The sequence below is a fragment of the Chionomys nivalis genome, chromosome 14, assembly GCF_950005125.1.
Source record: "Chionomys nivalis chromosome 14, mChiNiv1.1, whole genome shotgun sequence".
Lineage (NCBI taxonomy): Eukaryota > Metazoa > Chordata > Mammalia > Rodentia > Cricetidae > Chionomys > Chionomys nivalis.
This window is the reverse complement of record NC_080099.1, coordinates 71,453,169-71,468,824: the sequence shown is the minus strand read 5'-3', so window position 1 is coordinate 71,468,824 and position 15,656 is coordinate 71,453,169. Positions and strand designations below refer to the sequence as shown.

Here is a 15,656-nt window from a genome sequence, read left to right as displayed (position 1 = left end):
TCCCTGTCTTATTGAACAAAGACAAACACTGTGGTACGGCCAAGGAACAGATACACAAACCAATGGAATAAAATTGAAGACTTCAGAAAAACATTCTTATCTATCATCAATCAATTATCTACAAAGATGCCAGGATCATTAAATTGGCAAATACTAGGTTTTACTTATTTTTTAGATGCTAGAGAATTATAGCCAAAAGAATGAATCTGAACATCTTACCACATAGAAGTTAAACCAGAATGAATCAAATACCAAGATGAACTATAAAACCCTTCAACTTTTTCTCTGCATTAGGATGAAAAGATAAAACTACAGACTTTGAGAAAACACTTGCAATCTGCATAGCTAAAGAATTAGAAACTACAACAGAATACTTCAGCAGACCCACATATGACAACCATAGCATGAAGAACGGTCATCATTAAAACTTGGAAAACACCAGGCAGCACCACAAACATATCCACTGGCTTGAATGAAAACTAGTGACAACAGCAAATGCTGATCAGAAAGTGGACCAGTCACAATCGATGAGAATACAAAGTAAGAAGCTTCTGGCACTTTCTTGAAAAGCTGAGGATGCAACCATCATGCAACACAGCAATTATACTTTTAGATATTCATTCTAGGAAAATAAATTTCCTGCTTACAATAATATCTGCAAATAAACATTTTACCAGCTTTATTCACACAGACAAAAACTGAAAACGATCTAAGTATCCTTTAATAGAAGAATGGTTAGGAAACCACAGAATGCCCACACAAGCAGTGATAAAAACACTGCTACTGAGATACACAGCCCGGACGACTTCTAGGGAATTCTGAATGAGGAATCGATTTTAAAAGTTTATGTCTAATAAACAGGAGCTTAATTTCATTTAGTAACTTTCTTGAAATATTTAGAGAAGCATAGAAACATGATGGAGATGAGACTAAGATGGTAATCCTATACCTTCCATTCTAACAGAAAGAGTATTAAAATACCTCAAGGAAAATCATCACATGTAGAAAATGCAGACTTCATGTGAATGTACACGTTGTAGACTCCAGGGCAAAGATAAGAAGGGGTCTGCTTTCCCACGACAGAGCCACTGCTTCTGGCACTACATTACTGCAACTACGGCTAACATCAAGATATGCAAGATGTATGCACCTCCTACCTGAAATGTAGGTTGATCATTTTCATAATAGTAACGGCTACTGCTAGGCACTAAATGAAGATTTAAATGGCAGTAGTTAAAAATACAGAAAAAAAAACCTACTGCATTTGGTTGCTGATTCACTTTCTTATCTTCTAGATCCTTGAATTTTGACCGAAAAGAGACCATTTTCTCTTGAAGTTCTGGTGTGCAGAGTTCATAAACATCCAGCATAAGAGGAAACTTAACATCCTATAACAGAAAAAAAAAAGTGCAAAAGGACAATTCTTTAAAATACATAAACACTTTCAAAGTAATACTTTCATAATTTAAATAGAAGTTGAAAATGAAATCTGTGACATCACAGAAAAAGACTGCCACTGAAGAAATCCTTTGACTTATTTTCAAAGGTGACCTGCAATAAATGGGCTCTGTGTTTACAAAAAGAACCCACAAAACCGGGAGGGAATAGTTGGGGGAAAATGGAGGAAAAGGAATGAGGAGTGGATTTGACCAAAACAAATTATATGCATGTACAATCAAACAATCAAACACTTAAAACAAAATTAAAGAACGATCTGATTTTAACTTTTATATAGTAACTACTTTTCCAGATCTTTTTCCATTAAATAATCAAGCCAATACACATGACCACAGACAGAAGCTGCACTTGTTTAAGAGCATTCGTAGCCAGTGCTTTGCTGGGAAAAACAATTTTTATAAAGAAACAACACTGAAACAGTTAAAGAGCATATTAAAATAGCTGCAGTAAATACTAGTAGAGCCCCAACTTCCATTTAACCTTCACCTACAACTCTATTAGAAAATGTTATGAATTTCAGCTTCAGAGGCTAGATTCATTCATATCATTCTTCCCAAGGATTTTTTTTTTCCCAAGAAATTTTGTATACACACAAGTAGTCTACCCAGCTCAAGACAGTTCAAGGGATCACACAGCCTAAGTTCTGTGGGGCGTAAATGCAATGCACTGTGCTTACTGCCTCTGTCCTCATTTCCAACGAATCCCCTCAAATCTGATCTATGAAGTGAAGGATGTAATTTAAGGCAGTATTTCTGGGGTGTGCAAGAATACTACAATTATCTGTGAATCCTTTGAAAAATATAAAATGCAAACTCCAAGACTTAGATGTGTAAGGCTGGAGGAAGAAGTCATGCATATGTAAAACCAAAGGGGTAATATATAATTTAATAAATAACATTGGTAAGGATCGCCCGCCTAATATTAACCACCCCAACCATCTCAAAACTGTTCTTTTGGGGTTTTGTTGTTGTTTTTTTTTTAAATTTTTTTAAAGACAGGATTTCTCTAGTTAGAGTGTGTCCTGGAACACACTCTATAGAGCAGCCTGGCCAGGAAAGGGATTGAAAGTGTGTGCCCCCCCAGCTGAAAGCTATTGTAATACGATAGATAAATCTACTATAGATTAGGGATTGCCTTCAAAGGATATTTAATATGCAAGTTAAAATTCATTACTAACCTTAAGAACTTTGGCATTCACAGATTCTTTCTCTTTATAAAAAAATCGAACCATCTGAATAGTTAAGTAAGCAGGCAGCCGGCTGATCTTAGACTAAGGAGAGAAATGGGAAGAAACCCTTTATATCTAAGGCCACATAAGTTTTTTACTTTTGGTAGTAAAAACAAAGCTCAAATAAAACTAACTGGAACTCTTTCTCTTTTTTGTATGTATAACAATGTGGGTGAGCATCCAAATGTGCACTTGTATGCGCATTTACAAGTATGTAGGCACATGTATGCGTGAAAATGCACATGTGTGAATGTGCATGTGGAAGGCTAAGGTTGACAGGAGGTGTCTTTCTCAACCACTCTTCACCTTTTCTATTTCTTGCTGAACCCTGAACTCACTGTTCCGATAAGTCCAACCCATCAATTCTACCTGCAGCACCCTGGGATTAGAAGCAGGAAGCCATGCCTACCCAGCTTTGACATAGTTCTGGGGTTCCAAAATCCAATTCTTGGGCTTGCTTTTCCCACTCAGCCACCTCCCTGCCCCTGAATCCTTTCAATGAAAAGGAATTCAATTTCAAAAGAAAATCTATAACTTACAGACTTGATGTACAAAGCATTTCTCTGCAATGTTGGAGACTGTTTAGTAATTTCTTCCTGCAGTCGCTGAAAAGAAACATTACAGACAACCAGACATCAGACTTAAAACTCTCATCTGCAGCACAGACTCACACAGCTCATTTTAAAACACAGCACTATTTAACTAATAATAATACATCAGTGCATTTATCCCAGTGAAAAACAATTCGAATAAACATGACTTAGGCAGGGGTTTTTTGTTTTTTTTTTAAGATTTATGCACACTTTTAATCCCAGAATTCATGAGGCAAAGGCAGGCAAATCTCTGTGAGTTTGAGACCAGCCAGACCTATTAAACAGAGAAACCATATCTAAAAAAACAGAAAACCAGACAAGTAGAAAAGAATCCCTCTGAATACAATGTTGCTCAAGGTCAGAGAAGATAAATTGTTATTTTTTAAATAATAAAGCCTTCTGTGAACCTATATCTATGAATAATCAGAATACCCACACTAGAAACTAAGAGAATGTAGGAAACCCTTGTTCTTCATTCATTAATATAAAAGCTTGTCAGCATCAATTAGGTTAATTTTAAATCTGAGAAGGAGTAACAAAGAAAATGTGTTAACCTAAGGCAATGATTCTCAACCTGTGTGCTACAACCTCTTTAGGGGTGTTGAATGACCCTTTCACAGGGATCAGACATCAGATATTTACATTCATTCATTCATAATTCATTCATAATAGTAGCAAAATTAGTTATGAAATAGTAACAAAAACAATTTTATGGTGGAGGTCACCACAACATGAGGAACTATTAAAAGATCGCAGCATTAGGAAGGCTGAGAAACCACTGGTCTAAGGGATGTGGGGAAATCTTTAGCTACAACTTATCTCCTCCAGCTAGATTTGTTAGTCTCCATTTCAGAGTGATTTAAAATGGCACACGTTAGTGCATGCTGAAAACTTGGGAAACAATCTGGCACATAGTTCATATGTAATAAAGATTCTCTATTATTTTCAATGTGCTACCTATATGTACATATATAAATTAGCAAAACTAAACAAATATGAACTAAAAGAATTTACAGTTCATAATTTAGTATCTTAAAACTGTGTAATTTAAGACTGGTTTTGAAAAAAATTACCAATCACATTAGAAAAGGAATCACTGCAGCTTTAACACATAATAACCATGCAAAATTAAAACATCAAGTAAAATGACTTAAAATCCAAACAAACAGCAGGATGGTGACGATGCACGTCTTTCTTCCCACCATTTGTTAGATAGAAAGAACTCTCTGAGTTTGAAGCCAGCCTGGTCTACAAAGCAAGTTCTAGGACAGTCAGGGCTGTACAGAGAAACCCTGTCTTAAAAAAGAAAAAAGGAGTCGAGCGGTGGTGGCGCACGCCTTTAATCCCAGCACTCGGGAGGCAGAGGCAGGCGGATCTCTGTGAGTTCGAGACCAGCCTGGTCTACAAGAGCTAGTTCCAGGACAGGCTCCAAAACCACAGAGAAACCCTGTCTCGAAAAACCAAAAAAAAAAAGAAAGAAAGAAAAAAGGAAAAGAAAAAAAAAATCCAAACAAATTATGATAAAATCTTTAAAATTATAAAGGGGGGAAAACCCACACAATTCAGAAATAATTTTTAAGAAAGTCTAGCTAGAATTAGGTGTGCTGGTAGACAGTAATCCCAGCACAGTGGAGGCTGAGCCAAGAGGTCTGCAAGTTCCTAAGCTACAAAGTGTGTACCCATGTGTGCAAACACACTTGCTTGTGTCAAAGTATTCATCAGCAAGCTACAATTAACATAATGCAATGCTGTCAGGTTGTCACCCAGACCTCAGTACAGCTTTGCTATAATTTTACAAAATTTAAAATAATGCCTGCAGAATCCCTGACAAAACATTCAATTCTAATCTAATTAACATTCACATTCCATTTTTTATGTCCTCTAACTTAAAATTAGCAATTTATGAAACTATGTTAATAGTGCTTTATTAGGTAAAAAAACCAACTGAAGTGTGATTTTCAAATACACAGGTAATTCTTGACATTCAGAGCGGTTGTGTGACACCATGAGCACTGAATTAGTAAATACTGAACCATGTTCCTAGGAGAAATATTGGGTAAGTTGCTGCAAACTTCTGGTCACCCTTCCATTAACCAACTGACAGATAACCTTGAAGGTGTTTCCATTTAAAGATGTCTTACTTCACCTACAGTGCTGCACCTGCAACAGAGCAATCCTAATACATGCATCACAGCACCCTTGTACTTAGGAATGTCATATACTTGGAGATAATTCTAAACACAAAAATTACCAACAACAACATTAAAATAAAAAAGCACGATGCTACAAAAGACACATATATGGTGTGTCAACTAAACAAGAAGAGCAATTCATGTAGTACTGCTGTGTGACACTCAACTCAAAAACTGTGCTGCTGCACTGGGGAAATAGCTCTCAATATTGTTCTTGCCACACAAACATGAGAACCCAAGTTGGATCTTTAGAACCCATATTAAAAATCCAGGAATGGTAGCACACTTATAACTCCAGTGCTGAGGAAGAAGAGACAGGCAGACTCTTGGGTCTTACTGTCCAATCAGCCAAGTTGCCAAGTCAAAGATGAGTTTTTCAAGACGGGTCTCTCTGTGTAGTTCTGGCTGTCCTGGAACTTGCTTGTAGACCAGGTTGTCCACCTGCCTCTGCTTCCCACGTGCTGGGATTAAAGGTGTGTGTCACCAATGTTCGGCGGTCAGTGACTGTCTTAAAGATAAAGTGGGCATTGCCCAGGGTAGTTCTATACTTCCATACACAAACCACAAAAACCTACAACCTGTGCGTGCCCAACTCCCCTGCAGATAACCATCAAAACACAGCAAGAAGCACCTTTGAGTTTACAAACAAATTTTAGCCAATAAGCATATTCACAAATACAAAACCCACATGAGGCTCAGCTGTGGTTTCCTTACCAATTTAAGTCCTGTGAAAAGATATTTAACTTCCTGGTTGATAAAACAACTAAGTTGAAGTTGATTTTCCTTTCCTTTGGTGACCTCCTCTTCTTCAGATTCAGTACATTTCATGCTTTGCAAATTAAGGAATGGCAACAGCTATTCAAATTATTAGTTAATCTTGAAAAGAATAAATTATCCTAGAGTTATTAATAGTCATATGTTGATTTATTTTAAACATTAGTTTCCCAATAAAGATTCAATGCAACATGCTTTGCCTACCAACAATTTCATCAACAAAAATGAGTATATGTTGAAGAGGCCACAACAGGATATAAGTTGTCATTCTGTTAAGTATCTTAATGATATAAATATGAGCAAAAAATGTTGTCCAGATTTCTACCCACATCTCAGAAAATAGTTCCTTAAATTCATGTACATTATTAATACATCAGTTTCATTTAAGTGAAACTTCTCTACAAGATAAATTTATGAGACACACTGATAACGGTGTTCTTAAGAAAAAGTAGTGGGGGTTGGAGAGGTGGCTCAGTGGTTAAGATCATGCACTGCTCTTCTGAAGGACCAGGATTTGAGTCCCAGCACCCAAGTCAGGTGTTCACAACAACCTCTAACTCCAGTTTCAGGGAATCTGATGCCTCTGGCCAACACACATATATGCATAATTTAAAGTAAATAAATAAATATTTAAGAAAAAAATAATGATTATCCTTAAGGTATATTTATCTAAAGTTCAAAATCACTGAATAGCTATTTTATTAACTCCTAATTAACATTATTGTAAATTTTTAGGCATAGAATCCTGATGAAATTTTCTTCTGCTCTCCAATGCCAATCAACCAACTAGACTCTTTAGTGACAATTTACATTTTTTTAGACTTTTGTTTTAATATTTATTTATTTATTATATATACAATATTCTGTCTGTGTGTCTGCCTACAGGCCAGAAGAGGGCACCAGACCCCATTACAGATGGTTGTGAGCCACCGTGTGGTTGCTGGGAATTGAACTCAGGACCTTTGGAAGAGCAGGCAATGCTCTTAACCTCTGAGCCATCTCTCCAGCCCCACAATTTACTTCTTATAAACTTTGAATACAGTTTGTACAAATCTTGGCTCAATAAGGATACGTGGTTTCAAACTCAACACCAAAAAACTGATCAATTAAGCTTTTCTTTTTAGAAGGTGTCACGGTTGATGCAGAAGAATCTGTCTGCAAAATTAAAAGAAAATTCTAGTTTTACTTTTCGTAGATTTCAATACAATTTAGTTTACTAATACATACTTAAAATTTTTAAATGTAGATCTTTTGTATATTTCATCCTATGATTCAAAATAATTACTAAAAGATTAAACATGTTGAATAAATATCAATAGATTATGTTTACAAGTAGACTAAAATGCTAGTCGTCAAATTCTACGTATAGGCTGAGCATCTAAAATATTCTGGCAGCTATCTACCAATTAAGCTATATTTATTTAAAGCCATTCCAAGAAAAAGCAAAAAGACAATCAAAATAAACACAGAGTGGCATGAGTCTCTGGTCACCTCTTTGACAGAGTCGTCCTCTATGGCTTCCAGCTTCTGCTGCAGCACCCGCATCATTTGTATCCAGCACTCATTAGCATCCTGTGATGGAAAACGGAACACGTTTGTCCTGGCTGTGACAGTGTTTAGTCTTTAAAATTCTTTCAAACTAATTATTGTTTTCTTAAGAAAAAAGGTATTTTCTTCTTTAAAAACACCCATTCAGAGCTGGGCATGACAATGCCCACTTACAACCACACTCGGGAAGCAGAGCCACAAATTCAAGCCTGCGTGATCTAAACATAGTTCCAAAGCCACTCAGGGTTACACAGCAAAACCCTGTCTCAAAATAAACAAAACTTGTTAAGTGGACATGGCAGTGCACATCTTATTCTCAACACTCAGAAGGCCAAGGCAGAAGAATGGCCATCAATTTGAGGCTACACACATCTAAACTGGAGGCCAGCCTGGGTATAGAGCAAGACTCTGTCCACCCCTTATCCCACCCCACTCCACCTATACATACAGAAGCTGATGGTAAGGTAGCTCAACAGGTAATGTAAATACACCTGCCGCCAAACCTTGAAACCCTCCCTCATGGGATTAGGAGAAAACTGACCCCTGACCTCTGAACATAGTCCTTTAACCTCCATATATGTACCATGCCATTCATATCCCAGCCCCACACACAAAATAGAAATTTAAATTCTTCTAAAATTCTTTAAACATTTATTTACCTGTGTACATGTCCCTGAGTATGTGCACCATATGTGTGGGGGTGCCACAAAGACCTTAAAGAGGGTGTTACATTACTAGAACTGGAATTATAAACAATTGAGTCACCTAATCTGAGAGCTAAGAACTGAACCTGGGTCCTCTGGAAGAGCAACAAGCACTCTTAACCACTGAGCCATACCTTCCATCCCTTGTTTTTCAATCATGCACAAAAATAACTACTTTAATTAAACTGGTGTAAGATCTTTCAAAAAGTAATGAATTTCCGAAAATTCATCCAGTAGATTTTGTACTTACTCCTAACTGAGCTACACTACTACAGATATTTCAAAATTTTAGTGCATGTATGAGTGCATGCCACATGTGTGCTTGCAGAAAGCACAAGAGCATGCTCCCCTGGAGTTGTAGTTAAGAGCTGTTATGAGCGACACAACATGGGTACTGGGAACACAACTTGGGTCTTCTGGAAAAGCAACAAATGCTCATAAGTTTTTTTTAAAAAGGGAATACAGGGAGAGTCATCTCTCCAGCCCCAAGCTGCACTTATTTTTAATTTATCTATTTTGGGAGCTAGAGATCAAACCCAGAGCTTCATTAATGATAAAGCAGTGTTTAATCATTCAACTCTACTCCTCCCCTTATTTAAATTTTTAAAAGGACAGCAGGGCCTTATAGGGATATAACGTATAGGGATGAAAACATCAAGATGACCAGCTAAGATGACAGCCACACTGTGGCAAGAGATAATGATGTGAACTAAAGCAGACTAAGACCTGTGTTTACAACTACATTACAATTATTATCAGTGCGGGACACCTGAGTTTTGGGTTAGAGAGCTAGCTAAGTGAGGAAAGTGCCTGCTGTCCAAGCTGAATTTGAATGCTCAAAACCCATGTCAAAGTCAAACTTGTAGCCAGAGCATTTGTAATCCTAGTGCTCCTACCAGGAGAGAAGAGAATCCCAGGAGCCTGGAGGCCAACTAGCCTCTAGTACACAGTGGAGAAACAAGAGTGCCTCTGTCTAAAGTGGAAGGCAAGAACTGACACCAGAGGTTGTCCTTTGACACCAAATGCACACTGTGACGTGTGCATCCACATTTACACACACACGCACAAAGATAATCTAAGTCTCTCATTTACAAAATGAGAGAAACCTGTTCCTGATTACCTGCTGAAGATACTGTCCTTGTTCACCCTTCTCCGCGAACTGCGGGAAAGCCATGTGCAGAAACTGCAGTAGAATAATAGGAGGTATACTAGAAGACGTTTTATCCATGGACTCAAACAAATCTCTAAGGGCTTAAAAAGAAAACAAATATTGATTTAGAAAAACAGTAACATATTTAATATATGGTTATTTTGTAGTGATAAAAATGTTCCAAAATTATACAACACTACGAAGAATGATGGACACATTTCAGATGGGTGACCTGTATGACCTGTCTTACACTTAAATAAAACTTCTAGAGATAAAATAGCACAGCTATAAAACATTTTCTAATCTAATTATTTAAGAGATGATTCATTTCTAGTCAGGCATGGTAGTGTGCACCTATAATCTCATTTCTTGAGTTCAAGACCAACTTGGACTACATGGTGACATCCAGTCTCAATAATAAATTGGGGGGCTGTTCATGAATTACAATGTCAAATTCCCCTCACGTAGTAAAGAGCACATGATGGCTGGCCTTTAGAGAATATCAAATAGCTCAGGTAGGGAGCACACTTGGCTTGCATGAGGCCCTAGGTTCAATCCTTAGCACCATAAAATAGTAATTTAGATTTATTCTTACACATATTACTTCTTTATTAACATCAAGTAAGTTTTTTCTTAATAACAATCACAACAACACTACTAAAACTTATTTCTGTCACCTCCTAATGTCATTCCCAGGGATTTAACTAACAGAATCTGCAAACAAAATAACAACACAAAAGAATCCAAAGGTCTGGCCTGGGGAGAGGACCCAGTCAATAAAGTGTGTACCATGAAAGTACAGGAGCCTAAGCTCAACTCCCAGAGCCCATTAAAAAAGCTGGAGAGAGTGGTACACACTTCTCATTTCAACCACAGAGAGATGGGAACAGGGAGACCCTTGGGTTCCATGACCACCAAGACTTGCCTAACTGGCAAAGTTCCAGGCCAATGAAAAATAAAAGATAAATGGCTCCCAAATAACACCCAAGGCTGACCTCTGGCTTCACATGCACTAATACACAACACACAAAAATGTGACTACACGTACATACACCAAACAAACATCAGAAGGGAAGTTTACTCTTTGAAAGACAAGGGAAAAAAAATATATATATAGATATAGATATAGATATAGATATATAGATATCTCACTGGTTTTTAATCTGGATACATTTCAAGTTATTTAATGTAAGGATAAACATATTTCATATAAATGAAGTGACAGACAAAAAAGAAATTAGTTGCTATTTGTTTATTCATTTTTTTTTACATAGGCCTGGCTGTCCTGAAACCTACAGAGATCCACCTACTTCTGCCTCCTAAGTGCTGGGGTTAAAGGCCTGGGGCACCAGGCCTACTACTGCCACCATTTTTTTTTAAATAAAAAAGGTGCTGTGGCTTTACCTGGAGAGATGATTCTGGGAGTAAGGTACCTGCTGACAAGCCTAACATGAGTTCAGTTCTCCCAGGACCTATATGGTCCAAAGAGAGAAGCCACTCACAAAAGCTGCCCCTGACCTCTACGTGTGCACATGGACACACACATACACACATGTAAGTAACATTTACTGAACAGGACAGCCCCTCTCAGTATACGTACTGACCTGCAGTAATATACTGTGCTGAAGCCATTTCCCCTGAAGCTCTCAATGCACCTGCATACCTAGGAACATTAAGTATAACAAACATAATTAAATTCATCCTGAAATTTAAATGAGAAGAAATTAAGTTAAAAGAACTTATTAGGATACCGTTGAATTCAAATTTCTCAAAGTATTTTTCCCGTTCAGATCTTACTCATGTAAGCACAGAACATGAAACATTGAAAGGAAAAAAATCCAACCATGGTCACTGCTCACATATTACCTCATTATATAGAATCTCAATCCCCACTTACTTATAAGTTCTCTATGGTAAAACATGGCTTTTCTACTACATTCACTGGAGTCTCTAATAGTATCTCAGAGAAGAGACCAATCAGAATTACCCGCACGATCAACCTTGACAAACCTCAACTTTAGGTCGAATAAAGAACTAAACCAAAAATGAAAGCCTACATGATCTGTCTGCATTCCAGAACTGCAAAGTAACACGAGATATGAAGTTGTCAGAGGTACTTAGAGGGAATGAGGATTTTTAGCTGGAGAAATAAAATGTTCTAGTTTGGCAGGAAAATAGATCAAAAAGCATTTGCATCTGTCAAAACTAATCAAATCCAACAAGGAAAAAAATAAACGACAAAACCAAACAGTGTGGTATGTGTCCCTGTAAGTGTAAAGTATGCCTCAATTTAAAAACAAAAGCACTTTGCTTACTTCAATAGGATGAAGGAGGCCACAGAAGAGATGTTAAATTCCTCCAACTCAAGGGCTTTGCTTTCCTGCCATCTCTTTATAATTTTTTGAAACTATAAGTTTTTTTTTTTTTAGTCATCTTCAGGTTTTATTTATTCTCCCATAACTAAGAAACACAAAACTATAAGGTTTTTGTTTGAAGTTTTTGTTTCGTTTTTTATTTTTTAAATTTATAGAGTCAAATGGAGTGGAGGGCAGGAAACATCTTTAAGACTACTTCAGATTCTCGAAGAAATCAAAGCAGGACTAATTTACAGAACTTGAGAGCAGAGCACAGGTAGTGAACCAGTCAGTGAAGACAGGTAAGTGGCACAATGAAGTCTGTCCCAAAACATAACTCTTTAAAAAAAATTTTATTTATTTATTTATTATGTATACAATATTCTGTCTGTGTGTATGCCTGCAGGACAGATGAGGGCACCAGACCCCATTACAGATAGTTGTGAGCCACCATGTGGTTGCTGGGAATTGAACTCAGGACCTTTGGAAGAGCAGGCAATGCTCTTAACCACTGAGCCATCTCTCCAGTCCCCAACACATAACTTTTTAAAAGTAAAATGCAGATAAAAACATTAGAAGTATGAAAAAATGATCTAAACATTTTGGGCTGGAGAGATGGCTTAGCAGCTTAGAGGTCCTTTGCAGAGGACCCAGGTTCAATGCCCAGCACTCACATGACAGCTCAAAATCATAACTCTAGTTTCATGGGATCCAATGCCCTTTTCTGACCTCCAAGGGAATCAAGAACACCAATGTGCAAAGTACATGCATGCAGGCAAAACACTCAAACATAAAATACTTCAAAAATCATTAAAAAAAAAAAATCAAACCTGAAAGTTCTAATTTAGTCAAATTTAAAGTGCCTAATTGAGTACCACAGTTAAAAAAAAAATAAGTAAACACTCAGATTCTAAGAACATTTAGAAAAAGAAAAAAAAGAAAAAAACCTAAAACTACTAACAAAAAAAGAAACAGCAACCCCTCTCAGACCAGAAAGGCCTATGAAACTCTGAGAAATAACTATTAACCACTGAAGAAACAATTTTGACCCAGGATATTTGCACCAAGAGAAATGGGTTAAAAAAAAATAGTATTCTGAAAAAAAAAAATCACAAAAGGCTTACTGTGATTGTATCAGGCCATATTTCTAAGTAAAAATAAAAGAGAAAAAAAGTGCTAAAGATGAAAATAACTACCAGTATCAAGTACTAAATAATTTGAATGTTCATATTTTCATTAAAAATCTTTCAATAAAGGCTCCCCAATCGCCATCATACAAACAGCTCATTATCATATTATTATAATGTGTGTGTGTGTGAGCGCGTGCACACATGCACGCACACACGTGTATGTCACAGAAGAGGGAAAACAACTGTCGGGCATCAGTTTTCCCCTTCCACATATGGGTCCTGGGTACTGAACTCAGGACATGCAGTAGGCATCTTTACCAACTGAAAAATCTCACTGGCCCCCATGGCATTATTTTTTAAGGATTCATTTATGTTATTTCATGTACATGAGTGTTTTGTCTGCATATATGCATGTGCACCACACACGTGTGTCTGGTACCTACAGAAAGCAGAAGAGGGTGTCAGCCCCTCTGAAACTGAAGTTACATATAGACAGCTAGGAGCTGCTATGTGGATGCTGGGACAGTGAATACAGATCTTCTGCAAAAGCACTTTAGCAGTTAAGTGCTCGTAACTACTGAGCCATCTCTCTAGCCTCTACTATTTTTTAATTTATACTCACTGAGAAGAGATTTACAGACAAATTCATAGGTTCTCAAAGCATATGACTTCTATTCACTTGTGTGACGGAATATAAAAACAAAGTTTCGGAATATAAAAACAAAGTTTTCGTTCTTTTTTTAAAACTACCATTTAACTGTAGGGCCCAGCCATGTCAAGCCCAACAGAGCCCTGAGTTTCAGATTACCTGTTTCCAGGAAAGACCACAAACTGAGACCACCCAGGCACCACCCAGGAATGAAGAGGAAAGGACCTAACGTTCGTCCCAACCATTGTACAAAGGATCATCTGTTGTAATATGAGTGGTGGGGCTGCGTCCCACCACCCGGCTAGCTTTACCCGAAATAATTACACGGAAACTGTATTCTTTTAATCACTGCCTGGCCCATTAGTTCCAGCCTCTTATTGGCTAGCTCTTACATATTGATCTAACCCATTTCTAATATTCTGTGTAGCACCACGAGCTGGCTTACCAGGAAAGATCTTAACCTGCGTCTGTCTGGAGTGGGAGAATCATGGCGACTCCCTGACTCAGCTTCTTTCTCCCAGCATTCTGTTCTGTTTACTCCACCCACCTAAGGTTTGGCCTATCAAATGGGCTAAGGCAGTTTTCTTTATTAGTTAACCAATGAAAGCAACAGATAAAATACAAGAACCACCTCCATCAATCATCTAACGTCTATTAGCCTGCACACATCCATTCCTTTTCACCAAGACAACCCTAGACAAATGCCACCAATCAGGGGTCCTAAACCTGAGAAATCCCTCAGTTCAACCTCTGTTGTGATAAAAGAAAAACCCACCCCAACTGAGTTTGAGGCTCTCTGATCGTGCCAATGTGTTGGACACACAGACACCCCAAGTTCAAACTTGAATAAAGGCTCTTTGCTTTTACATACAAAGTTTGGTCTTGTGGTAGTCTTCTAGAGGACCCAGCAATCTGTGCACAATGGTATGATGGAATAAAAAACAAAGGTTTTGCTCTTTTTCAAAACTACCATTCAACTAGCATAGTTAAACCTTAACCTGAAGGGAACAAAATTAAAAGTATATAAACTGTTATTAACAAAGCTACTAAGACAACTAAATGAGAACAGTTTGACAAACAGTGCTGGAAGATCTATATTACCTATATACAAAAAGAGATGGAGTAAGAAGACATCTACCTCCTACCATACACGCAAATTAACAGGAAAAATTTCTCTTCCTTGAGAAAGGAAATGTGGCCAGGTGTGATAGCTCACACCTTTAATACCAGCAGAGGTGAAGGCAGGTAGATTCCTGTAAACTTCAAGACCAACCTGGTCTATATAGTGAGTTCCAGGAAAGACAGAGACCCTGTCTCAAACAAAACAAAACAAAAAACATAGTATAAATGTTGGCAATGTTATATTACAGAGTTCATTTCTAACATAACACCAGAAGAGATAAAATGAGAAACTACATTAAAATATGATTTTTTTTTTTTTTTTTGGTTTTTTGAGACAGGGTTTCTCTGTGGTTTTGGAGTCTGTCCTGGAACTAGCTCTTGTAGACCAGGCTGGTCTCGAACTCACAGAGATCCGCCTGTCTCTGCCTCCCGAGTGCTGGGATTAAAGGCGTGCGCCACCACCGCCCGGCTAAAATATGATTTTTAAATTTACTCTGTGTGCACTCATGTGCTGCACTGCACACATGAGGATCAGAGGACTTTCAGGTGTTCACTCTCTCCTTCTACTTTGCTGAAGAAGGGGCTCACAGCATACTTCAGCAAGCTAGCTTGTCTGTCTTTGTGCCTCCCATCTGGCCCTAAGAATGCTGGATTACAGATGCATGCCACTGTATCTGGTAATTTATATAGGCTCCAGGGACCAAACTCAGGTTATCAGGCTTGCATATCAACCATGTTTGGCCACTAAGCCATC

At 37.7% G+C, this 15,656-nt stretch overlaps 1 protein-coding gene across 2 annotated transcripts in view; it reads right to left on the bottom strand.

Annotated features, from left to right (window-relative positions):
• Usp14 (ubiquitin specific peptidase 14) overlaps positions 1–15,656 on the bottom strand; it is a 35,549-nt gene that overhangs the window by 3,370 nt on the left and 16,523 nt on the right. For both annotated transcript variants that reach the window (XM_057788300.1, XM_057788298.1), the window contains 8 exons: positions 11,252–11,310; positions 9,618–9,748; positions 7,737–7,817; positions 7,318–7,400; positions 6,186–6,300; positions 3,226–3,291; positions 2,636–2,728; positions 1,260–1,388 (listed from right to left, as the gene is read on the bottom strand). In XM_057788300.1, coding sequence (XP_057644283.1) covers positions 1,260–1,388; positions 2,636–2,728; positions 3,226–3,291; positions 6,186–6,300; positions 7,318–7,400; positions 7,737–7,817; positions 9,618–9,748; positions 11,252–11,310 — 757 coding nt within the window. The remainder of the gene's footprint in view (positions 1–1,259; positions 1,389–2,635; positions 2,729–3,225; positions 3,292–6,185; positions 6,301–7,317; positions 7,401–7,736; positions 7,818–9,617; positions 9,749–11,251; positions 11,311–15,656) is intronic.